The sequence below is a fragment of the Cynocephalus volans genome, chromosome 16 (genome assembly GCF_027409185.1).
Source record: "Cynocephalus volans isolate mCynVol1 chromosome 16, mCynVol1.pri, whole genome shotgun sequence".
NCBI lineage: Eukaryota > Metazoa > Chordata > Mammalia > Dermoptera > Cynocephalidae > Cynocephalus > Cynocephalus volans.
The window spans coordinates 8,166,248-8,189,718 of record NC_084475.1 but is presented as its reverse complement, the minus strand read 5'-3'; the positions used below and the strand labels follow the sequence as shown (position 1 = coordinate 8,189,718).

Genomic DNA, 23,471 nt, shown 5'->3' with positions numbered 1-23,471 from the left:
GAAGCGGGCGTGGCCAGCAGGACGCCCCGGCGTCACCGAGAGGAGGGTGTTGCCGGCTCCGGAGTCATGGCCGGCGCCTACCCTGAAGGCGGGCCCGCGGCCTTCGGCGGGAAGAGGCCGCAGTTCGGGAGCCGGCTCCTGGGCGATCCGGCGCGCGTCTTCCACCACAACGCCTGGTAACCGCCCTGCCCCTCGCCCGGCTTGCGGTTTGCCTCCTGTCCTGTTGCCCCGGAACGCTCCGAGGAGCCCCTGGCCGCCGGCCACGGGTCCCGCTGCCCTACCTGAGGCGCTGTCTTCCCGGGGACAGGCGCTCCCGGGCCAGCCACTCCCCCTAGGCGCATCTGGCACGTGAGGTCCCTAAGCTGCCCGTTTGGTTTCCTCAGGGACAACGTGGAGTGGTCGGAAGAGCAGGCCGCGGCGGCGGAAAGGAAGGTCCAGGAGAACAGCACCCAGCGGGTGTGCCCGGAGAAACAAGGTGCGCCCAGCTGGGCCCTCGGCGGTCCCGCAGCCAGCGGACTGCCGGACGCGCCGCCCGGAGAGGCCGGACAACCTCGGCCGCCAAAAGCCGCGGTACCGGCCTGAGAACGCGAGTCCAACGGCAGCGGGAGGGGATGAGTAACGAAGAAAACGGCTGCATTTGAGCAGAGTCCTGTCAGGGCATAGAGGCTACTTTGAGTTTTTGAAACTTCAATATGGCAAAATAAATGTTTTATGAATGAAAAGTTTAACAAATCTGGGGCCGGCCCGTGGCTCACTTGGGAGAGTTTGGTGCTGATAACTCCAAGGCCACGGGTTCGCATCCTGTATAGGGATGGCCGGTTTGCTCACTGGGAGAGCGTGGTGCTGACAACACCAAGTCAAAGGTTAAGATCCCCTTACCGGCCATCTTTAAAAAATAAATAAATAAATAATAATAATAATAATTTCTTCTTTAGCCAATGGGTTATTTAGAGTATGTTTTTAAATTATCAAATATATAGGGGTTTTAAAATTTATCTTCTTGAAGAATTTGTATTCTCAAATTTATAGATGCAGATCAAGCTTGTAAATTGAGTTCAGCTCTTCCATTCATATAGTGATTTTTTTTTTTTTTTTGTCTGCATCATCACTATTCCTAATTGAGAGACGTGTTAAATTTCTTCTGATGATTGTGGTTTTGCCTCTTTGTGTTTCTTTCAAGCTAGGTGCTTACAAGTTTGGAACTATTATAACTTCCTGGCAAATTAACCCTTTAATTTAGGAATTCATCCTATGCCTAATATATATTCTTGTCTTAAATGTCCTCTCTGTCTGATGTAAAGATAGCTTTACAGGCTTTCTTCTGGTTAGTGTTTGCCTAGTGTATCTGTTCCTCTTTTGACATTCAGCCAATTCCATAGCCTTATGCATTAGGTGTGTCTTTAGTAAACAACAAAGAGCTGAGTTTTGTGTTTTAATATTTTAAAATCTAATCTGACAAAATCTGTATTTTAACTGTAATTAACTCTTTTCATCTTCATTGTGGTTATTAATAAATTTGGACTTTTTAATTACCATCTTTTAAAATATTTACATTTGTCCCATTTTTTCTATGCTTTTCTCCTTATTTAATGTTTTTTTCTAATTGAGGGTTGTTTTGGCTGTTTTTATAATAACATTTGAATCCTCTCTACTAGTTTAGAATTTATGCACTCTACTGGTTTTCCTTGAAATTTTATCATGTTCATATAACTGATGAAAAATGTGTACGTTTATATCTACAAGATGTTTCAAAATATATATACATTGTGGAATGGCTAAATCAAACTAGTTAACATATGCATTACCTAATATAGTTATCAGATTTTTGTGGTAAGAACACTTAAACTCTATTCTTTTAGCAATTTTCAAGTATACAATACATGGTTATTAACTGTAGTCCCCATGTTGTACGATAGATCTCTTGAACTTATTTCTCCTGTCTAACTAAAATTTTGTTTCCTTTGACCAACATCTCTCCAATCCCTTCCCTCCCCCAAGCCCTGGTAACCACTATTTTGCTCTCTGCTTCTATGAGTTTGACTTTTCTAGACTCCACATATAAATGAGACGATGCGGTATTTTTCTGTGCCTGGCTTATTTCACTTAATGTAATGTCTTCCAGGTTCATCTGTGTTGTTGCAAATGACAGGATTTTCTTCTTTTTTAAGGCTAAATAGTGTTCTATCACCTGCATTCTTATTGAAAGAAAAGAACCATCAGACTGGAATTGTGTTCCCAGCAAGACTTTCTTTCAAGAATCAAGGTGAAATAAAGACACAGATAAAGACTGAGAGAGTTTATCCCCAAGATACCTACACTTAAAGAACATATATATATATATATATATATATATATATATATATATATATATTTGTTTGTCTGTTTGTTTTTCTATTGATAGATACTTAGGTTAATTCCATATCTTGGCTATTGTGAATAATGGTGCAGTGAACATGGGAGTGCAGATATCTCTTTGACACACTGATTTCATTTCCTCTGGATACATACCCAGAAGTGGGATTGCTGTATCATGTGGTAGTTCTATTTTTAATTTTCTGAGGAACCTCCATTCTATTTTCCATTATTGGCTATACTAATTTATATTCCCTCCAACTGTGTGCAAGACTTTCAGTTTCTCTATATCCTCACCAACACTGTTATCTTTTTTCTTTTTGTTAATAGCCACTCTAACAATGTGAGGTGATATCTCATTGTGGGTTTTTTTTTTGGGGGGGGGGGGGTATTGTTTTTTGGCAGCTGGCCAGTACAGGGATCCAAACCTTTGACCTTGGTATTATAAGAGCATGCTTTAACAAACAGAGATAACTGGCCAGCCCTCACTGTGGTTTTAATTTGCATTTCCTTGATGATTAGTGATGTTGAGTGTTTTTTCATATACCTGTTGGCCATTTATATGTCTTCTTTTGAGAAGTGTCTATTCTTGCATAGAAAACTGCTTTGCAATCATTTTTTCTTCTTCCTGAAGCACATCTTTAAATGTTCTTTTAGTGTGGGTATAGTGGGGATAAACTCTGTCTTTGTCTACTTCACTTTAGTTCTTGAAAGAAGGTTTTGCTGGGAACACAGTTCTAGGCAAATGGTTCTTTTCTTTAAATAAGAATGCAGGTGATAGAAGTCACTGGATTAAGACCCAGTCAGAGAATAACTCCCAAAGCTCTGCGGGAGAGATGAGTTTACTTTCTAAACTGAGGCTAACCTCTTCTTCCTTCAAATTCTCTCACGTTTTCCAGAACTATCTTAACTCTTCCGCATTTATGGCCCCCTTCCTTGAAAAACTAACGGAGTCAGACAACAAACCCGGAGGTACTTCATGGTGAAAGCAATCTCCCAGGAAGGAAAACCTGAGTTTCTTCTCTCTTCTACCTCACAGTCAGTTTTCTCTCATCCTGGGCCACTCTCTTGACATCAGGAAGCCTTGGTCTACTCCCTTTGTTTGGAGGTATTCATCATGGCATTCTAGGGTCTAATCATTGGCCCCCCAAAGCCTCTTCACTCTCTCTCCCAGAAGCCATCAGGGCCTCATGCAAATACAGCATCCCCCACTTCCCCCCACACTGTCTCAAACCTTCACCCCACTCGTGATGGTTAATTTTATCTGTCAACTTGACTGTGCCACAGGGTCCCCAAATATTTGGTCAAACATTATTCTGGGTGTGTCTGTAGGAGTATTGTTGAATGAGATTCACATTTGAATTGGTAGACTGAATAAAGATGGCGCTCCATAATTTGGGTCACCCTCATCCAATCAGCTGAAGGCCTGAATAGAACAAAAGGCAAACCCTCCTGCAAGTAAGAGTGAGTTCCTCCCACCTGACTGCCTCAAGCTGGGACATTGGCCTTTTCCAACCTTCAGAGTGGAACTGAAACATTGGCTCTACTGGGATCTCAAGCCTGAGGCTTTTGGACTGGAACTTACACCATTGGCTGTCCTGGTTCTCAGGCCTTTGGACTTGGATTGGAACTACACCATTGCCTCTGCTGGGTCCCCAGCCTGTCGACTGCAGATCTTGGGGATTCTCAGCCTCCATAATTGTCATGAAATTCCTTATAACTAATCTATATATAAAGCCCATCGGTTCTGTTTCTCTGGAGAACTCTGACTAATACACCACCACTGCATCCTGCCCTGAAGTTTTGCAGGTCAGGCCTCACAGTGACTCTCCTTCATAAGGGCCCATGTCCAGCCCTGAGTCCCGTGGACAGGTGAAGGGCCAGAACTTTCCACTATGTCCAGCCTGGAAAGCTCTTTCATTTCTGCAACATGAGTCCTGAGTGGTTGCAGAATCATTGCCAGTCACCTAACCCAGCCACCAACCAGCAGAGTCCACCTAGCTTACTCCCAGCTAGTACTCTACCCATGACAACTCTGGATCACATTCTCTCTTGGATTAAGCGTACCTGCTCCACTGAGTTGACTTTCTTTTCTATCAACCTCTTCACTTTTGGGGCCCAAGCACAGGCAGCTGCTTGCTCATGTGCACCTAGTGTTACGGCTAGAAAGGGAAGGGCTTGCTCCTACCAGCTCTGGTTCGGAAAGTCCCAGGAAAACCCCTGCCCAGGCCTAACTCCTAGTGCCCCTTCTCGAGGAGGAAGGCACCGTGATTGGCCTCATTTATGTTGTGAGTCCAGCTTTGTGGCCTGGGTGCAGGCAGAGACCTTAGCAGTACAAGGGAAAAGATATGCTGGGCAGACAAAAACAATAGCTGTTTCAGACCTAAAAGAAAGGCCTTCATCCAAGCTTACTTGGGTTGTTCACCGAGACAAACTGTTTCTTCCATTCTTTCACTAATCCCTGCATCCACCCACCTACCAATTCAACGGTTATGAAGTGCCTACTGTGTGCCGGGTAGTGCCCTGTACTAGGTGGATGTAGCTGCATGAGATTCAGATTCTGCCATCATTGGTCGACAGGACAGTGAGGACGGGGAAAGATTGATGTGTAAACCGTTGGAGTGCAGCAAACTTTTCTAAGAAAGGGATGGTCATGTCCCTATGTCCCTGGTCAAGAAGGGCTTGCTAGGAGGGATGGGAGAGATCAAAGGAGGTGGGTGGGTTGGGTGCTGGGGCTGCAGGGTCAGGGCAGGACCTGTGGGCTGCACAGGCTCCACGTGGACACCTTTGGGGACGGAGTTCACCTGGCCCTGCTGTGTGTGCTGGTGGCATTCCCAGGCACTGTGAAGCTGGTTGGAGCTTTCTAGACATAAATCAGCCCACCTTTCCCCAGCTCCTCATGGAAAGGAAGGCCCCAGAAATTTCCTCTGTCCTTCTGCCAGCATGTATCTCCCTCCTGAGGGTCTCTTAGGAATCCGGTCCCTAACAATTCTTCTCTTGCCCCTGCTCTGGTGGGCTTCATCAATCACCGTGGCTGGATGTCACTCATAGTGACTTCACTCTTTCCTAGGTACGTGACCTTGGACCGTCATGTAACCTCTCTGTGCCTACCTCATAGAGATAGGGGATTAATTAGTCAATATTTGTAGTGTGATTATGACAGCATCTGACCTGTGGTAAGTAAATGTTCACTATTGTGTTATCATTGTTATTATTCTGACCCAGTGGAGACCACAGTCTCCACCACAGCAGCACTTCTCATACCCCTGACCCTGCAGTCCAGATCCCTGGGGCCATCCCCTCAGCCTCTAGCTTGGGTTGGAGGACTGTCTCCTGCTCTCAGCACCTGGCCAGCCCCAGGTAGGATCAGAGCTGGTGCTGGGGTTAAGCCCCGCCCTCTTCTGCAGATTCTCTCTGCTGACCCCTAGCTCTGCCCCTTCCTCCCTGCATTGTTCAGAAGTACAGCAGCCCTGTCCAGGGACTTCCCTGGATCCAGACTGACAATAGCAGCACTTGACGACTATGCACAGTCAGAACAGCCTTTGGCCTCAGCGAGGGATGGGCAGGACCTCACCCTGCCCTCCCAACTGAGGAACGGGGTTTGGCCTGGGCCCTGAAAACTCTGGGGCATCCCTTTGGAAAGGCCCCATCCGGGGTTCCACTGAGAAAGAAAGGAGACCTGCTCTTCCCCTGCCTGGCCCCAAGGGATCTTAGGCAGAATTGGGGAATGAGAAGACTGGATGTGTGGTGGTCAAAAAAAGAAAAAGCCACTGAAAAGGCCCTCCTGTCCATCAAAATCCTTCTCACCTGCTTCTTGGAATTCCTTAACAGGTGACAAAGCCTCCCTGGAAATACACTGACACTCCTCCGGCCAGATCTTCTGAGATCAGGGCTCCGGGAGGAAGAGATATGGAGACCACCAGGCAGGTCTGGGAAATGGAGGCTGAGGTTTTGGGATATGGCTACAGCCAGACCCCCAATCTCTGTCTGTACCTCGGCAGCTGGGGACTATTGTGGGATGCATTTCTTGAGTCTCTGGGCTTCAAGCTGGACCTGAGTCAGCTGAGTTGAAACTGAGTGAATGTTAAGATCTATGCAGACTTGCGCTGAGCATTTAATGGGAGAACCTCAAATTCCTGCCTCGGTTTCCTAGGAAAGCCCAGGTCTCTGCCCCTTTGCTACGGTGACTGCGTGCCCTGGATAGGTCCTGACTTCAGATATTCCCAGAATGGACTCCAAGAATGTGCCCTGTGGGGCTTTGGGGTTCCCAGATCTGGGGCTTATAGGCTTCACTCTTCCCTATGAACTCACACAGTGCACTGGGATCCAGTGCAAACACGCAGCTCTCGTGCACACATCACACACTTGCCCACACACATGTACCCAACACTTGCCTGTCCCCTGCACAGGGAGCAGGCCAGGAGGACTGGGTTATGCCCCTTGCTTATCAGCAGCTTCCTGACTTCCTCTGCTGGAATTCTTGGAGACCTGGAGCCCTGGGAGCTGGCTCGTGCTGGTGCACGTGACTTCCAGAAGACTGCTCAGACAATGAGAGGAAATGCAGTCATCAGCTCACAGGAGACTGGGGATTCGGCCTGCAGCTCCAGGTCTCCACTCCCTGAGGTGCACCCTGCATCTCCCTCCAGGCAGCCCTCAGCTGTTCCCTGCAAGCCTGTGGACGCTGCCCAAGATGTCCCCTTTTGATTGCTGGAGACTGCCCATGACCCTTCTCACTCTGCTCTGCTGCCCAGGTGAGCCGGGGGCTTTGGGGTCCTGACTTGGCACGTGCACACCCAAGGGGTGGGGTGCCTGCTTCTCTGGCTCTGGGAGGGAGAGAGGTTCCTGGCCCCAAAGTTGCTGAGGCTTTGAACACAGAGGCCACCCTGCCGCAGGTACAAAATGCTGTACCAGCCTGGCTTCTGGTCCCCATGGCCCTGGGCAGTGGGTGGGGGCCCTGGCCTTTTGAACACCAGGTTGAGCAGACCCCCCGAGCTTGGTGATGTGGGATGTGGCAGGTCATGGAGGCGGAATAGTCGGGTGGGCAGGGCCTCCGGAGGTAAAGGGATGCGGGGGTTCAAGGAAAGAGGCGGGCATGTGCCCAGTAGATCTTCAGAAGGGGCCTGGGGACAGTAGGGGACAGCAGAGGGCATCTTCTGGCTGTGGCCAAAGTGAAAATGAAAACCCTTTCAATGGCCTAGTGTTTCTGGTCTTCCAGGGTCTGAGAAGGCATTCAAGGTATACACGTGGCCAGAGAAGCTGGCGGTTGAGACCATGGGGTCCCAGGAAGTCAACTGCAGCACCAACTGTCCCCAGCCTAAAATGGGTGGTCTGGAAACCATGCTAACCAAGACTCTGCTGGACCAACAACCTCAGTGGAAGGTCTACTTGATCTCAAACATCTCTGAGGACACGGTCCTCTATTGCCACTTCAACTGCTCTGGGGAGCAGAAGATGAAGGGTCTCCCCGTCAGAGTGTACAGTGAGTGGCTGCGCCAAGGGCCCCCTCCCCCCAGGACAGAGCTGGCATCTCTGAGTGCGCAGAGCTACTCTGCTACTGCTCCTGTGCACTCTCACCATGGCCCCAACTCCCAGAGCTCCCAGGTGACAAGGAATAGGACCTGGCCAGTGGGTTCCTAATCTGCTCACACCTTGATTAGACTGCTTGAGCTTGCCAGCTTCTCAGAAGCAAGGAAACTAGGTTTTGAGTCTTGCTCAAAGGAAGACGATCTAACCGTCTAGCAAAGGTTTATACAAATCCCGTGGTCACTTCCGAGCACAGAGTCCATAGTTTCCTTCCAGCTCAGTCACTGGAGTACTCCACACCCATGACAAGTAGTGGGGGCATCATCAGGAGAGCTGTGCACACTCTCCAGTGGCCCCTGCACTTCCCAAGAAGGCTGAGGTGTCACCCGGTGTTTTCATCTTCCCAGGAGGGCCCATGGCAAACGTGTGACCATCAGACACACCTGCCCAGGAGGCATGACAACTTCCCAGATAGGCCAGGATTCTCTCAATGTCTTGGCTCCAAGGGTATCAGTTGGGTTCTCCCCGTCCCAACATCAGTAAATTAAATGAATAGAAAGATGTGCTAAATCCAACATACTTTCCTGGAGTGAGGGTGGAGGTGAGAGGCAAGGTACTCTAATTCAGAAGGGAATCCAGGGTAACCTGTTTAATAGGTAAGGGATCATGGTGGTCATGAACCTGACCCTGGAGAAACAAGGCAGGTCTGACACCTCTTAAGTGAGGAACCTTACAGATCATAGCCTAACTCCAATGAGCACTCCCTTCGAAGTCTCTCTCAACATAATTATCCACTGTTTATTTATTTTTTATTTTTTGCAGCCAACTGGTATGGGGTCCACTGTTTAATTTTTGAAATGTGTATTTAATTTCTGGAGTGGAAGAAGACAGAAATTGGCTGTACGATTTCTTTGTAGACACCTGACCACCTCCTCCTTGTCCAATCTCGAAACCATCATGTCCATAAAACTACTGCCCGGCAAATCATTCACCCCGAACTTCTTCCTTCTTCCTCTTTACACATGAGCAGGCCAGGCCACAGCCTATGTCCTCCCCCACAAGTCCAGCCAGGGCCCTGAAACAGCACGCTGACAGGAGACAGCCCTGGAAAGTTGGGGCCTGGTGGGGCTGCACCCCCATCCTAACCAGACCTCCCTCCTTTGTCTCCTGTAGAGCTTCCAAAGAAGGTCTCGCTGAAGCTTCAGCCCACCTGGGTGACTGTGGGCAAACCCTTCACCATTGAGTGCAAGGTGCTCGACGTGGAGCCTCTTGAAAACCTCACCATCTTCCTGTTCCGTGGCAAGGAGGCCCTGCACAACCAGACCTTTGGGAGGACAACACCTGCCCCACAAGAGGTCATGGCCACACTCAACAGCACTGCTCACAGAGATGACAGCCTCCACAACTTCTCTTGCCAGGCTCAGCTGGACCTGCGGTCTCACGGCGGGGACATCTTTTACAGCATCTCGGAGCCCCAGGTTCTCGAGGTCCATGGTAAGGGGTTCCCACAGATGGAGGTGGGATGAAGGGGCACTCACTTTTGGCCCCTTGGGGGAGGAAAAAAACCCAAACCCCACTCTCAGCTGGCCTGGGATGCGAACATCCAGGACCCCACACTTAATTCTGAGGGTTCCCTCTTACTCGCCCTCTTCCCTGAAGCTTTCTCCAAGTCCCCAGTGAGCTGCAGGACCTTAACCACATCAGCCCGCTCTCTCTGGTGTTGGCTTCTCTCTACAATGAGAAGGTTGGCCTGGCTGAGCCCTGTCGTCCCTGGAGCTCCGCTGTTCCATGACTCTATAAGGCCAATGCATTTCCCATCTTCAAGGGGCTCAGTGTGAAGCTCACTCAGTTCTGCTTGAAGAGGGGCATGGCCCAGACCATGCCACCTTCCAAGCCCTGGTGTCCAGCAACCACATTTTGGTCCCAGGGCTGCAGACAGGGTGACGTCTGCCCTCATCATCTCACAGAGGTCTGGCTGGTGGCCTGGACCCCGAGCTACCTTTCTCCTAGATAATACTTTTGGGGCAGACACCATCCACCACTCATCTCTGCAAGCCAGGGTGACCTCTGGATGGATGAGTGAGCGTGGGGTGATGGGTGGGCCTCCACTCCTCCTTGGGCCCTGGCACCTGGGACCAGAGGACTTCTAAGACCACTGCCTCCTCCCTTCCCAGAGCCCATGCAGGACAGCTGGATGGGCATTATCATCACAGTCGTGTCGGTACTGCTGTTCTTGTTTGTGACATCCATCCTGTTCTGCTTTGCCTTCGGCCAGCACTGGTACCAGAAGCGCACAGGCAACTATGGGGTACGAGCTGCGTGGCGGAGGCTGCAGGCCTTCCGGCCACAGCCTGCATGAGCAGCGTGACCACCACCATAGTTGTTGCCTGAATTCAGTGTGGCTCCAGAGTAGTGGGCCAGCCATGGCAGAAGGACTGTGACAAGCAGCAGAGGATTCTGGGGACATTTCCTTTTCTAGCCTGAATACAAACACCTGGACTTAACTCTATGCCCTTCATATCTCCTGTGATTACACTCAACAGGCAGGAAGGGGACCAGGTATGGACTTCTCTCTCCAAAAGTCTCCCTCAGCCTCCTTCCCACCCTCCCTTTCACAGGGGCCTTCCAGAGCCTCTGCCAGCTCGTGCCCTGGGGAGCCCCTAGCTGACCAACCCAGGCACCAGACACCCACCCTCCCCAACCTTGAGTGACCCACTCCTACTGAAGGAGGGTGGGGGAAACACACCCTGGCCCTGCAGGGCAGAGACAGTCTGTTCCCTCCTGGCCCTACGGGACCTCAGGCCACTCCTGGTGGAGCAGGACATAGCACTGACCTCTCTTTTCTGCCAACAGAGCCAGCTCTCTGGGGTGAGCGGGGGGGCCCAAGGAAACTAGCTCAGCTCCAGGGCCCTGCCTATCCAGGCCTTTCCCCACCACTCTGGGCCCTCTCTCCACCTCGGGGTCCTTCAAAGAGCTGTGGAAACAGGAGCAGTCCCCTCCTGCTCCGTTATGAGGCAAAAAGGAGACCCCACAGCCCTCATCACCCAGGAGAGACAGAGAGACAGGGGAGGGAAGGAGTGGGTACAGCAGAGTCTGGCTTATGTGGCTTTCAGGCCCTGGCGGTGAAGCAGCTCTCACTCCAGAGTAGAGATCAGGCCTGTTCAGGACCTCAGTGGGGTGCAGAGGGGACTAATTCACCCCAGAGAAGAGGGCCTGGCTGGGGCTGAGAAGTGAGAAGGGCTGCCAGCCATAGTGTAGAGTCGCAGACAATACACAGGCAGTGGAAGCCCCAGGGTGAACCTGCGATGAAGCTGGTGCGGGTCCCAGGGCCAGTGTCGGTCCTCACAGTAGGCTCTCCACATCATAGTAGTCTGGGGAAACACCATCCTCATCTTCACACCCTCCTGCCTCAGTGGACCCCAACAAGGAGAAGGGAAGGGGACAGGCCAGTTGCTCATAGCAGTGATGGTAGGATCCGCCCCACACCCCCCACTTCCTGGCTTCCTGATCCATCCCTAGGCCTGGGCCCCACTGACCACCCACCCAGCCCTACCTGAAGCCGGGGGAACATCCGCACCCACTGTCCCTGTGGCACTAAGAGGTGGTGGGGGGGGCACAGCTCTCCTGAGATGGGGAGACAAAAGAAAGACCCCCATCAGAGGCCTAGGGGTGGCCTCTGGGGTTTCACCCTCCAGCCCCTAGCCAGCTCTTCCACCCCAGCCCCAGAGCAGGACCCTGGCAGAGCCCAGATCCCCCAGCCTCATTTACCCCCCACTTTTCCTGGAGGCAGGAGGGCAGTGCTGAATCCTGGTCACGTCCTGCAAGTGGGGCTGACATGCAGGAGGGGGAAGGAAAACAGCTGGCCAGGGTAGCAGGGGGCCCAGAGAGGGCAGTGGGAAGGGCAGGTAGTGATGGTGAAACACCAAAGGCCCTTCCTCCTGGGCTTGCATCTCCTCCTCCTCCTCAGACTCTTCCTGTTGACTCTCCAGGTAGATCTGGGGATTGTGCAAAAGGGGGAGGGGAACTGATGACACAGGATCAGGCTGTCCCTACCACCACTCCTCCATTCCTCTAAAGCATCTTCTCCAGATATGCTAATTATGGCTACCAGTTTCTTGAGCACTTACTACATGCAAGCAAGGTACTTTGGAGACATTTATTCATGGTTTGCAGGTGGGAAGACTGATGCTCAGAGAAGTTGAGCAATTTGTCCAAGGTCACCCAGCTAGTAAGTGGCAGAGCAGCCTCAGAGCCACACTCACAGGTGCGGCTTCCTCCATTCCGTCTCCTCCCTCTGCCCTGCCAGCCTGGATGGTGGGCACACCCCTTGCCTCCTCCCAAAGTCAAAATCCTACCCGGCTTTCAAAGGCTGTTCTCCACCAGCTTCTCCAAGGAGCCTTTTCCCATCCCCTAACCAGGTGTGCGCTCAGCTTTGTACCTCTCCATGTGCCATCACAAACAACGCTGCTTTGTATAAGTATCGTTCATTTAATCCTTTGTTTAACAATTATCGATTGAGCCCCTAAAAAGCGTCAGGCGCCGGGCCAGGCATTCATGATCCGTAGGTCAGGGCTACCAGCGTCCAATGGTGCCTGCCTTCCTGGGGCCTGAAGTCCAGTGGGGGAGGCTCTGCAGGGAAACCTCCTTTCCCGGAGGCCCCGGTGGTCTGTACTTTGGGACGCTCCCTCCCCCTCAAGTGGAGACTGACTCGGGGGCCCGAAACATCATAGATGCCCAACAGCCCTAGCTGGACAGGTGCGGGCTGGCTTCTCGCTCCTCTCTCCCCCAGTCCTTTTACTCGAGGGGGGCCCCATATGGATCCCCACCCCTGGCCCCGCAGGTTGGCGGCACCGGGGGGCCCCACCCCCACGCACCTGCGGGCGCGGCGAGTTGGGCCCCGAGTTCAGCGTCCCCGCCACCAGGCGACTCAGCAGCAGCTGCTGCATCTGCGCGTTCTGCAGCAGCATCAGCTCCAGCAGGTCTAGGGGGTGGGGTCAGCCAGCCCACGCCCAGCCTCCCCAACCCCAGCCCCCTCTGCCCCGACCCCGGGCCTTACCCCCGACGCCCAGCCGGAGGGAGTTCGTGCGGCGCGGACGCCGCCGAGATAATGTGCGCGCGGAGGGGGAAGTGGGGGGCGACCCCGGGGCCTCACCTGCCTTCACGCGGCCTGGCGGCGGGGGCGGAGGTGGGACGGCCCACGGAAGGGGCTGCAGGATGGTCACCCAGGGCTGGAGACATGGGGCGGGGGACACTCAGTCAGGTCGGCAGGGGAAGGAACGTGGGCACGTCACGAGCCCCAACCCCCCTCCCTGTCGAGTCTCTTCCTCTGGATTTGGGGTCTCGCTCCTCACCCCTCACCGCCTTCAAGGACTGCTCCCAGAGCCCGCCGTCCCCCCGGGAAAGGCAGGCCCTGCACCCTGCTCAGCCCTCACCGTAGGGGCTGCAGTGTCTGGTGCGGAGCCACCCCAGCTCCCGCCCGCCCCGGAGGCCATGGTCAGGGTTACCATGGCTACGCCCGCGACGCTGACACCTCCTCCCACGCATGCGCGGGGCCCGGGTTACCGCCCCCACGCTGTCCTGTCTCCTCCTCTCCCCTCCCGGCACCCCCAGGAGACAGTCTGTCTCTGGGATGTCCATCTCCAACTCCCCCAGGCATGGTGTGCAGTATCTCTCACCCTCGCCCACCCCCAGTTCTGGGCCTGGGGGCCCATGTTTGTGGAGCGAATAAGTGGCTGGAGAGGCTTGGTTTCCAGGTCCCAGAGCCCCACTGACTCAGCTGATGAGTTCAGCAGGAATAGAGATTTCACAGGAGCTGGCTTGTGGGCGAGGGCCCGGGAGTGAGGACGGCAGAGGACCTGCTCCCTGCCACTCTGTCAGAGAGAGGGGCGTCCTGCGGCAAAGAGTGGTTTCTGGAGCAGACCAAGGAAGGAAACACCAGACAAATTCACGGAAGAGGCTGGAGCCCTGGCCAGAAACACATGGCCGGCCCCTTGACTCTCCCCTGGCAGCTGTTTGCTTCCTGGTTCCTGGTGGAGAGTCGTGGGCAGTTCAGCACCAACATCCCCAGTACTGTCCCCCATTCTGGATAAGTTACCAAAGCGTGCATTCTTCTGACAGGAAGTCAGCAAGGTCTTCATTGCTTAAGAACAGGTGAGGTGGGGATCTATTTCGGCAGCAGTGACCATCCTAAGATAGGCCGTGAGCAGCAGTCAAGGAAAATCCGGACAGGAAGCTGGGATTAGCACCTCCGAGTTGCCCTTCCCCCCGCCCTCCCCTTCTGTTCAGCTCCCCTTCCTGGCAATCCTGGAGTCTAGAACCAGAAAGACCATTCCCACCTCCTCCTCTGCTCCTTAGTCCCTATCTCCAGGGGAGGAGTCCTGTGGGCAGTGCTTTAGGTGTCCCCATGGGTCTTATCACTTCAACTGCTCTGAACAAGCTGAGATCCGGGAACTGTGGTCACAGGCTCCCGGTGAGTGGAACACAGAGGCGTGTCTCTCCATCTCCACCCTCATTCCAGGTAGAAAGACAAAACCAACCATGGTGCTCGCCGTCAACAAACCCTGACCGAGGACGTGCCTGTGTATGCAAAGTGCATGTCTGCTCGCTGGGAACAGAGTGGCATCCTCACTGCATCCATCACTGTTGGGAAGTGAAAACGTACCCACTAAAAGAGAGCAGGAATACAAAACTCTGCAAAGTCCCCTGTGGGTGAGACATACAAAAAGTGATTGTGGAAAAGAGAGGACTCATCACCAAGCGATACAGTTCCAGGGAAGACGGCCCTGGATGGGGCCAAGCAGCGTGGGAGGGAGAAGGCAGTCCAGGCTGGGGACACAGTCCAGGCAAAGACACAGATGCAGCAATGGAAGGGCCTGCGATGACCCAGTGGGTCACACTCGCTAGCTGTGGTGGAGGAGCTGGGAAGAGAGCAGAGGTCCCAGTGGCCCAAGCAGGTACAGGTCAGACTGGAATGCCAAGTTATGGAATTTAGGCTTCACCATGTGGGTAGTGGAGACCTATTGGTGGATTTCAAAGAGGAGAGAAATAAGGGTGATGTGCACAACTGTGTTTTAGGAAGATTCATCTTGTTCCTCCCATCTTTATGTCAACCACAATTAGAAATAAGAAATATCTGATGGGGATGTGTCCTCCCAATGGAATACTATTCAGCTATTGACAGTTTGGTGTAGAGTATCTTTTGGGGGTGCATAGAATATCTTTACTGATGTGGAAATACGTCCAAGAGAGTTCAGGGAAAAAATCAGTGAGCATAGTAACATCTTATTTTTGTTTTAAAATCGTATGTATATGTGTGTGTGTATGTATATGAGTATGTGTGTGTGTGTGTGTGTGTGTGTGTGTGTGCGCGCGCGCGTGCAGGAAAGAGAGAGAGAGAGAGAACGCGTCACCCTCAGGCAGTAATGGTGGGGGGTTGGGAGATCAACTCCCAGCTTCCTGGCCTCGGTGGACCAACTCTGAGGTGTCCCGTGGGCTTCTGCCCCCACTGTCCCTGTGGGAGCCCTCTCAGGAACACACACTTCATGGCTCTTCTCCAGTCCCTCAGAGTGCTCCCCGGATTCTCCTTCCAAATAAACTACTTGCTCCCAAGTCCTTGTCTCAGTATCTGCTTCTGGGGGAATCTCAGCTGAGATATCAACCTCCTACTTTCTCCATGTCTGCCTCCATGTCTGCTGAAAACTCCTGGAAAAAGCATCTTTAGTAGTTCTATGATAGACTTGTGTTCAGAGAAATGACATGCTGAACTAGACAGTGAAGAAAATTAGTCTGGGCATGTTAGGTCAATGGATTCAACTGAGGCAAAGCTGGAGGCAGGGAGGCCCATAAGGAGGCCTCCAGCCTCATCCCTCTTGAGAAAGCCCGGAGCAGGAGGAGGTGGCCTTGGAAAACGGGCAGGAAGGGGTAATGATTCCAAGACCTTGGATGATTCAGGATTGTGTGTTAACCCAACACCAAGCTAGTATTTTGAAAAACAAGGCTGGGGTTAAAAACTGTCTGGCTCCTGGCATTCAGTTAGGGTTGTCAGAGGAAACAAGCATTTGCCATTTGAAAGAGAGCCCTGTACTTATTCGCCTGCAGTATTCTGCTTACAGAAGCTCTGTCATTGGTCCCACAGATCGGAGGAGGTGACATTCCCACCGTGTGCCCTGCCTGCTATTGTTTTCTCACAGATGATGAACACTCCCCCTATTTCCTTTTCCCTTTTTCCTCAGTGGGGACTCATGTTTCTATCTTTGGATTTTTATTGTTGTTTTTTAGTTTCCCAAGCAATATGTACCAAAAAGTCTCCCTTTTGTCTTGGTAAATCTATTTCGGGAAATACACTAAACATTGGAAAAGATTTATACTCAAATGTGTTATCACAGTGTTATTTTCAAGGGTTAAAAATTGAGCATTACCCCATGTCCAGTAATAGGGGATGGTTGAATAAATTAAGGCAATTCATTCAAAGGTATATTGTACAAGTCATTGAAAACCATGGAACTGGAAAATGAGCTAGCTCCTCTCTTCCACAGATGGAAACGAAGAGAAAAGGGCCCTTTCTAAGAATCCGAGTGGAAATGTCAACACTTACTTTTGGTACAAGTGTGGGAGCACCATGCAGAGAGTGACGAGCCAGCAGTGGGCCCTTTCCTTGCACCCATTTCCTAAAGAGGCACTAATTGGAAGCAGCTAGAATATGAGGGTTGAAGGAAAGGATCTAAATATTGCTTTGCAGAAGTATGTGACTGACTGGCTATGTGGGGGAGAAGAGGCCTTGAAAATACAAGGAAGAAATCCCATTTTTCTGCCTAGGGACTCTGACCACTGTTGCTGCAAATTATGGTTATCTTTGTGAGATACGCATGCATGGTTTTGTCCAACTGTCACCTGGTGGTACTTTGGGGACTTATACACACACACAGATCACACTGGTGGGATGCCCTGTGATGGGGACCCGGTTTAAAGGTCTTGCCCCTTTGGAATTTCATTATGCAATGGATTCCCAGAGCCCTCCCCTCCCAGGTGCCCTGGAATTGGAGTGCCACCAAGCATGAGGGAGCATTCTGCGGAGGCTCCCACGACATCATTCCAACCAAACGACTCAGGGAAGAAACTGACTGGGCAGGCGGGGGAATAGGGATGGGCAGGGGAGTGAGAAGACCAATTCTTATGGGTCAGAGTGAGATTTTCTGAGAGGCGGTTCTATTTCACAGAAGGGTTTTGTTTGTGGGCTCCTGAAACTCAGTCTAAACTAGCTTAAGTAAAAAGGGTAGGTTTTTTGGCTCGTGATAGGACAATAATGGAGCTGGTTTATAGTTGAACTGGCTGAGGGACTCAAGTAGTGTCTTCAGGTCCCTCTCCCCTTCCTTCCTTCCTTCCCTCTCCTGCATCTCTCCTTCTCTGTTCTCGTTCCCTCTTCCTACAGACAAGCTTTCTCCACAGGTGAGAGACACACCGCAGGTACTTTCAGACTTAACTTCGGTTACTCAAGACAAATTTAGAGACTCCCAAGGAGAGAGAAATTGTCTTTCTTTTGTCTCAGTACGTATAAATCCCAGGGAAGGACTATGATTGGCGCAGCCTGAGTCATGGGCCCAGTTTTGGACAAACCGCTAGGGCCAAGAGGATTGGCCAGATGTGGGTGACATGTCCATCCCTGTGGCAGGGGTGAGATGGCTGTCCTACACCCAGCAGCCCCACAAAATCACATATTTGGAGTAGGGGAGGAGTAGTTCCTCAAAGGAAGGAGGAATACTGTTACCAAGAGAGGGAGGCATTCATTCCCCTTGGGCTGTGGCAAAAAGTCATATTTAACATACAGCTTTTGTTTTTGAATCAGCCTCATCCCTAATCCAAATGACACGTTGTGCAAATTAGAAAAGTTTGCCCCTTCCTTTAGACATTTTGCTACCATTGGCCAGAAATTATCATTTTAGATATACTAATCTATAATGACTTCACATGTGATCAATGCCCAGAATTGTGCAGTGTGCAACCCATACAACTGAACATAGCAGCCCTGGCCCCTCATACATACTAATTATCTTCAATTACTCCAGTCCCTCATTGAGAAAGTCTAACCCCATAGAGCTTTGGGCAGTAGCAAGGCAGAGACCAAAGAAGCAGAGCCATTAATGGGAATGAAAGCTAACTCCTCTAGTGCCCACAGAGGGATCGGTGTCCTAACAAGGGGACAGTGACCAGGAGTTTCAGACGGTGACTAGCGGCAAAGCAAACCAGAACCACTGCGGGGCTGGGAGTGATGAGAGAGCCCGCAAGGAAACGTCAGAGAGACAACTTGGGAAGGATATGAGAAAAATGTTTGCTTTTCCTCTAAATGCTAGAAGAAGCAGACCCTTGCAAAGATGAGCTGGGGGTGGACAGACTACATTAGCGATAAAACTGCACAGGAAATGTTTGTCAGAAAGGTCAGTGAGCAAAGTAGGACAAGGAGCATGGTATAGAGAACACCAACACTCACACCTAGGTGTAGAAAACACACGTGTGAGTGGTTGCTGAGGCCCGGCAGGGGCTGAGATGTGGGAAGTCAGGCCTGGCAGGAACTTCTGAAACCACAGACAGGCCTACCTCCCCAGGAAGGGCTCGGTGAAGACTGAGGCTGTGTCCACAGAGCCTCAGCAGAGTTGCTGGGAGGAAAGAGGCCACTGGGCCCATCCCCAGGGCCTTGGGTGACTGCTCCCCAGGTATCCCTGTGCCCCTCTCAAAGGCCACTCTGTCCCAGGCTCAGCTCTCCGGGGGGCACCAGGCAGCAGCCAGGGCTCTGGGCTGCCAGAAAAGACAGTGGTAGGGAAACACAAAGGACTGCCAAGGATGACTGCTTTGGGAGAATGGACAAGGGAGGTTTTGGGGAGCAGGATTCACACAGGGATTGTCTTGCCAGCCCTCAGTCAGACCCTGGGGAGGGAGATGTGAGATGGGGCATTTCACAACAGCTCCAATAGGGGTCACCATAGCCCTAGAGAGTGGAGGGGGGAGTAAAGTGACTTCATCCCTCCCCCCACCACAATCCCTCCCTGCTCCCTAAGCTCTGAGGGGCAGATGTGTGACAGTGGGGTGTGGGTGGAGGGAGTGGAGAAATGCCCACCAGACTGCTGTGTGGTCCAGCTAAACATCTGGGCGTGTATAAGCATGTGTGTGTGTGCGTGTGTGTGTGTGTGTGTGTGTGTGTGTGCTGTGTGTGAGTGTGGGTGTACAGACAAGCATACACTCGATCTAAATCTAGCAACCACGATAGGTGGCACTGTGTTCACGTGAATGGGATCATGTATGTGTGAAAATCCATGTATGCACGAGCATGACTGCGGGCATGGGCGTGTGTACACACGGATAAAAGTACACTCGATAAAAGTCTGTCTGTGATATGTGGCATTTGTTTCCATGTGGGCATGAGTGTGCATAGGGGCACATATGGCTATATGTATATGTGTGTAAGCCATATATGTATATGCTCGAGGCTAATGTGAGAGTGGGTGTGTATGTACATGTGAGCTGTCAGCATGCGTGTGACTGCATAACCATAGTGGAATGTTTGTGTGAGTGTACAAAGGGTGGTTCATGTATGTGGCTGAGCACACAGGCACACAGCATCTGTGGGGGGCGGGTGTACATGAGTATGTACCAGAGTGGCTTTGTGTGAGTGTGTGAGCCCAAGTGTGCCATGGCTTGCTTCTGGGAATGAGTGTGAAAGGAGATTTGAGTGTGAGAATGAGGCTGTGTAAGTTTGTTGAGGACGGGAGAGGAACTGCCTGAGTGCACTCATATGTGTGTTCCAGTACCTGTGTGTGCACATGTGTGTGTGCGTAGGCGAGTGTGTCGCAGACGGTCACTCCTGGGTCAGTGAGGCCCCGGAGCCCAGGCAGTCCCAGGCTGAGCCCAGAGCACACCCAGCAAGGGGAGTGCAGCCAAGGCTCCCACCTGAAGATTGGCCCAGTCCTCAGGTTTCACTCATGACCCTGTGACATCAGCAGCAGCAGCTGTCCCCGCCGGCCCGGCCCCCCGGCCAAGTCCCCCAGAGTTCCAGCCCCAGCCTGAGGTGGGCACGGCGCTCTGGGCTTCTCAGCAACCGCTCTGCTCCCGTCCAACAGTGAGTACTGCGCCCCTCCACACCCCCCCGGCCGGGTACCCCAAGGGGCAGGCCACCCGGGCACAGGCCACCCTGGCCCCAACCCCAGCTGGGCTCCATGGAAGCCACCACGTTGCTGTGGGCACCACTGACCTCCTGACCACACCAGGCTCTCCGCCTGTGCCCAGCCCCCTCTGCCCTCTGCCTCTGCCGAATCTCCTTGTGCCTTGACCCTCACTCTGTCCCCAAACTTGCCTTGCTCTGTCCCCAAACCTGCCTCTCTCTGTTCCGCCATCTGCTCTCTCTGCCCCTGCCTGGCTGGCGTCCCTGTCCTCAGCAAGGGTCCTCACCCTGGTCACAAATAGCCCCGTGGCTAAGGCTCGGCTCTGGATGGGCACGGGTTGACCCAAGGGACAGGGACCAGGCTTCAGTTTCTTCAGGAGAGGAGAGTGGGGGAGCCAAAACAGTGACTCGGGCTTGGCCTGTTTGCAGGAGCTCAGAGGCAGCGGTGTGGGGGGAGGAGAGCGGCGGGAGGCCAGAGTGGGGGGTGGCAGGCGGCTCCTTTGCTCTGCTGAGGACAGGCATCTGCAAGATGCCAGCCGGGGACACATCCCAGGCTGCCCGCTGGGCTCTGCCCACCGTCTCTGCCCCTCCCCCGGCTCACACTGGGCACGGTTGGGCTCTTTCTGGAGAAGCCAAGAGCACTGAGTCCTGGGAAGGAGAGGGGGTCAGAGGAGTGGCCCCACATAGCAGAGGGGGATGTGGGAACCGGGATCCAGAAAGCCCAGCTTGAGGGGAAGAAGATGGGACCACAGGACTAAGGAGGTTCTGGGGGGCTTGGAGGGGCCTGTGGGGGGTGCTTAGGAAGAAACTTAGGGCCAGAAGGTGGGGTCAGACCGCAGCCCCCCTTCCCTCCCTGCTGGCACCCAGGACACTGGGAGAGAGGGTGGGCCATGGCTGGTGAAGGAGGCAGAACGGTCTGAGCAGAGTTGGGGGACGCAGTTTGGACGTACAAAGGGCGTAAGGATGGTGGGGGGGTTGTTGCTTACCAGACAGGGCCTTTGTTCAAAGGACTAGAAATCCCAGTCTAGAGAGCCCGAGGCTGGGTGGGGGCTACTTGAGGCTTTAGAAGAATGACTTTGAGTGGGTGGGAGACCCAAGCACTTTCCCCTCCACCCAGTCAAGTGTCCAGAGGTCCCGCCCCACCGCTGGGGCCAGGTCATGCCTGAGGGCTCAAGGCATCCCACTGTGGGGAGGTGGCCCTGCAGGGGGTACCCTAGACATGCCCCCCCATACCACCTGCACCAGAGGCCTGCTCAAAAACAAATCACCTAGAGCCTGGGAAGGTTACAGGTGGAAGGAGCCTCAGGGGCTACTTAATTCAGTCCCTAACAATGAGCAGGCTGAGGCGGGTGGCCAGAGATGCCTTTTTGGACCAGTCTGGCTGGTCTGGCAAGAGGAAGGGGCTGATAGAACAGTGGCTGGAGTCAGGGTCGAGGGTTGTTGTCACTCACCCATGACCAAGGCTGTGGCTGTCCCCCAGGGCCTGAGCTGGGCTGAGGAGACCCCAGTGGTGGCAGAGGCTGGAATCAGGTTTGTAGGGCTGTGGTGGGGGCAGAAGGGACTGGCTCTCTCAGGACCTTCCAGATTCTCCTGGGGTCATCCCCAAGTTCCCTGTCCATGGCCAGAAGCCTCACTCTGTGTGGCAGTAGTGTGGATAGCTGTGGTCAATGCACTAGCATTTGGAGCCACACCACCCATGTGGGACAACACAGAGGGCCAGACGTACCTGAGGGCCTTTGGAGCAGGGCATTTGAGCACAGCCCCACGCCACAGATGCACATGCCCCCCAAACCCTCTCTTGGGGGCTCCCCAACATCCCCATGTCAGCCCTTCTCCTGCCCAGGCACCTCCCAAGGGATTGTGCTGGGATTTTAGGGGGATCGGAGAAGATAACTAAGAGTCTTTCCAGGTGGCCCCTGGCCCAGCCTGGCCCTGCTTGTCATTTCTGGTTGGAAACCTACATGGGTTCCAGGCCTAGCCTCAGTGTCAAGGCCTTCGCTCACTGGGGTCTCTGCCCTGACCCCAGCCTGGCCCAGGGAAGCCCCGAGTTTGATGCTGAAGGCACGGAACTCCTACTCTGACGTGGGTTCTGACCAGGTCTCTGCCTCTGGGGGCAACTCCGGCCACCAGAACAGAGAAAAAGTGTGGCTAGTGGCAGGTGGGGGTGGCGGCGCAGCTTGTGTGTTGAGGGGTGGGGTTCAGAGAAGGCTTCCAGGAGAAGCCATAAGCAGAGAGGAGGGAGGAGACTGGAACTTCTGGAGATGAGTGGACGGGCTCTCTCCGGAAGAAAAGTCTGGCTCTGAGGCTTCGAGGGCAGGTAGGGAGAAGGGAGGGGATGGAGGATGCGGATGTCAACAACCGTGTCACAGGCTACACAAACCGCCAGTACCTGGACTCCTCTTACAGGGAGGACACGGGCTCAGGGGGATCCTGTCACTTACCTGGGGCACACAGCAAGTGAGTGGCTGGGGCTCTGTCCACAGTGGCCAAGGTCTCTGCTCCCTGAGGAGCAAACTAACTCTGGTGAAGGGCTGGGTGGGGTAGAGCTCATTCCTGAGATGTAGGGCAGTGGGTTCCCATGGGCAGCCCTAGGGCTGGGGCACGTGCTGGGGCTCTGGGAAGTTCTGGTGGCTCTTGCAGGGGTCCCCAGCCCTGCAGTGGCAGGGACAGACAAGGCCTCCCTGTGGCTCCATCAGAAGGTGCTTATGGGGGCTCGGGGATCCCAGGTTCCCTTGACCCCCAACATCCCTGCCCCAGGACTTTCATGTGCGCTGGCCCCCGTTTCTGCGTCATCAGCAGCAGCTATTTTTATTCCCTGCAGTTTTCGGTCAACAGCCCTTGGTGGGGGGGTGGGGCAGCTGGAGGAGTGAGAGGGGTCTTGAGGAGCTGCAGGGCAGTGGGCATGGCATAGGGAACAGTGTGCCCCTCGCAGGGCCTTAGGAACCCTAGCATAAGAGGTAACAGTGAAACCCCAGTAGTCACTGGACCCCTCTCAGTTTTTGAACTGGTGTTCAGACCAGGCACCCCCATCCACCCCATAGATACTAGAAGGTCACGGTCCAGTTTAGCCCAGAGTGGCAACGTAGCCTAGTGGCTAAGAGCCAGGGTCTCTTTCAAGAGCCCAAGGGCTGGGCTTCCAATCCCAGTTTACTACAGGAATAATCTCTTGTGAGTTACTTAACTTTCTCTGTGCCTCGGTTTCCTCATCGGTCGAAAGAGGTGATAACAACAGGAACATGGTGAGGATTTACATGAGCTTAAGGATGTGTGAGGTGCCCAGAACAGTGCTTGGCGTGTAGTCAGTGCTGCGTATTTAATAACTAATATATTATGGCTATTACTGGGCTGTGACCCTGAAATAAAATGTCTCATTGTGGGGATAAGAGGAGGGAAAGAGTTACAAGAAAGATGGCCACATCTAACTCTGGGCACCCTTCAGAGCTGGGGG

At 53.0% G+C, this 23,471-nt stretch overlaps 4 protein-coding genes across 8 annotated transcripts in view; 3 read left to right on the top strand and 1 right to left on the bottom strand.

Moving 5' to 3' along the window:
- The first annotated feature begins 13 nt into the window (after window positions 1-13).
- LOC134365212 (tRNA N(3)-methylcytidine methyltransferase METTL2B-like) lies at window positions 14-732 on the top strand. The gene is made up of 2 exons (XM_063081420.1): window positions 14-176; window positions 384-732. Exons 1-2 carry the CDS (start codon window positions 67-69, stop codon window positions 580-582), a joined length of 309 nt encoding a protein of 102 aa, XP_062937490.1. The 5' UTR covers window positions 14-66; the 3' UTR covers window positions 583-732.
- A 4,742-nt stretch (window positions 733-5,474) lies between these two features.
- ICAM2 (intercellular adhesion molecule 2) lies at window positions 5,475-10,673 on the top strand. Of its 2 annotated transcripts, XM_063081201.1 has the most exons (5): window positions 5,475-5,528; window positions 6,999-7,103; window positions 7,568-7,831; window positions 9,049-9,369; window positions 10,050-10,673. In XM_063081201.1, the coding sequence occupies exons 2-5, from the start codon at window positions 7,043-7,045 to the stop codon at window positions 10,232-10,234; spliced, it is 831 nt and encodes a 276-aa protein (XP_062937271.1). In that variant the 5' UTR covers window positions 5,475-5,528; window positions 6,999-7,042; the 3' UTR covers window positions 10,235-10,673. The 2 variants fall into 2 exon arrangements, with proteins under 2 accessions (XP_062937271.1, XP_062937272.1); XM_063081202.1 differs by lacking the exon at window positions 5,475-5,528 and having other exon boundaries at window positions 6,997-7,103.
- Window positions 10,674-11,217: 544 nt separating this feature from the next.
- Window positions 11,218-13,367, bottom strand: PRR29 (proline rich 29). 2 transcript variants are annotated; one of them, XM_063081423.1, is made up of 6 exons: window positions 13,308-13,367; window positions 13,028-13,103; window positions 12,750-12,856; window positions 11,644-11,870; window positions 11,429-11,499; window positions 11,218-11,246 (listed from the first exon to the last, which is right to left on the bottom strand). In XM_063081423.1, exons 1-6 carry the CDS (start codon window positions 13,365-13,367, stop codon window positions 11,218-11,220), a joined length of 570 nt encoding a protein of 189 aa, XP_062937493.1. The 2 variants fall into 2 exon arrangements, with proteins under 2 accessions (XP_062937493.1, XP_062937494.1); XM_063081424.1 differs by having other exon boundaries at window positions 13,028-13,082.
- A 6,450-nt stretch (window positions 13,368-19,817) lies between these two features.
- Window positions 19,818-23,471, top strand: part of SCN4A (sodium voltage-gated channel alpha subunit 4) — a 44,207-nt gene continuing 40,553 nt past the window's right edge. For all 3 annotated transcript variants that reach the window (XR_010021958.1, XM_063081416.1, XM_063081415.1), the window contains exon 1: window positions 19,818-19,981. The gene's annotated coding sequence lies outside the window, so the exon portion shown is untranslated. The remainder of the gene's footprint in view (window positions 19,982-23,471) is intronic.

Bases quoted from the DNA above. Each gene is read 5' to 3' on its own strand.
- LOC134365212 (XM_063081420.1), top strand. From the start codon at position 67: ATGGCCGGCGCCTACCCTGAAGGCGGGCCCGCGGCCTTCGGCGGGAAG. The intron at 177-383 runs GTAACCGCCCTG...TGGTTTCCTCAG, and splicing joins GTCTTCCACCACAACGCCTG to GGACAACGTGGAGTGGTCGG.
- ICAM2 (XM_063081201.1), top strand. From the start codon at position 7,043: ATGTCCCCTTTTGATTGCTGGAGACTGCCCATGACCCTTCTCACTCTG. The intron at 7,104-7,567 runs GTGAGCCGGGGG...CTGGTCTTCCAG, and splicing joins CACTCTGCTCTGCTGCCCAG to GGTCTGAGAAGGCATTCAAG. The intron at 7,832-9,048 runs GTGAGTGGCTGC...TGTCTCCTGTAG, and splicing joins TCTCCCCGTCAGAGTGTACA to AGCTTCCAAAGAAGGTCTCG.
- PRR29 (XM_063081423.1), bottom strand. From the start codon at position 13,367: ATGGCCTCCGGGGCGGGCGGGAGCTGGGGTGGCTCCGCACCAGACACT. The intron at 11,500-11,643 runs GTAAATGAGGCT...TCCCCATCTCAG, and splicing joins GCCTCCAGGAAAAGTGGGGG to GAGAGCTGTGCCCCCCCCAC. The intron at 11,247-11,428 runs GTAGGGCTGGGT...GTGTTTCCCCAG, and splicing joins GGATGTTCCCCCGGCTTCAG to ACTACTATGATGTGGAGAGC.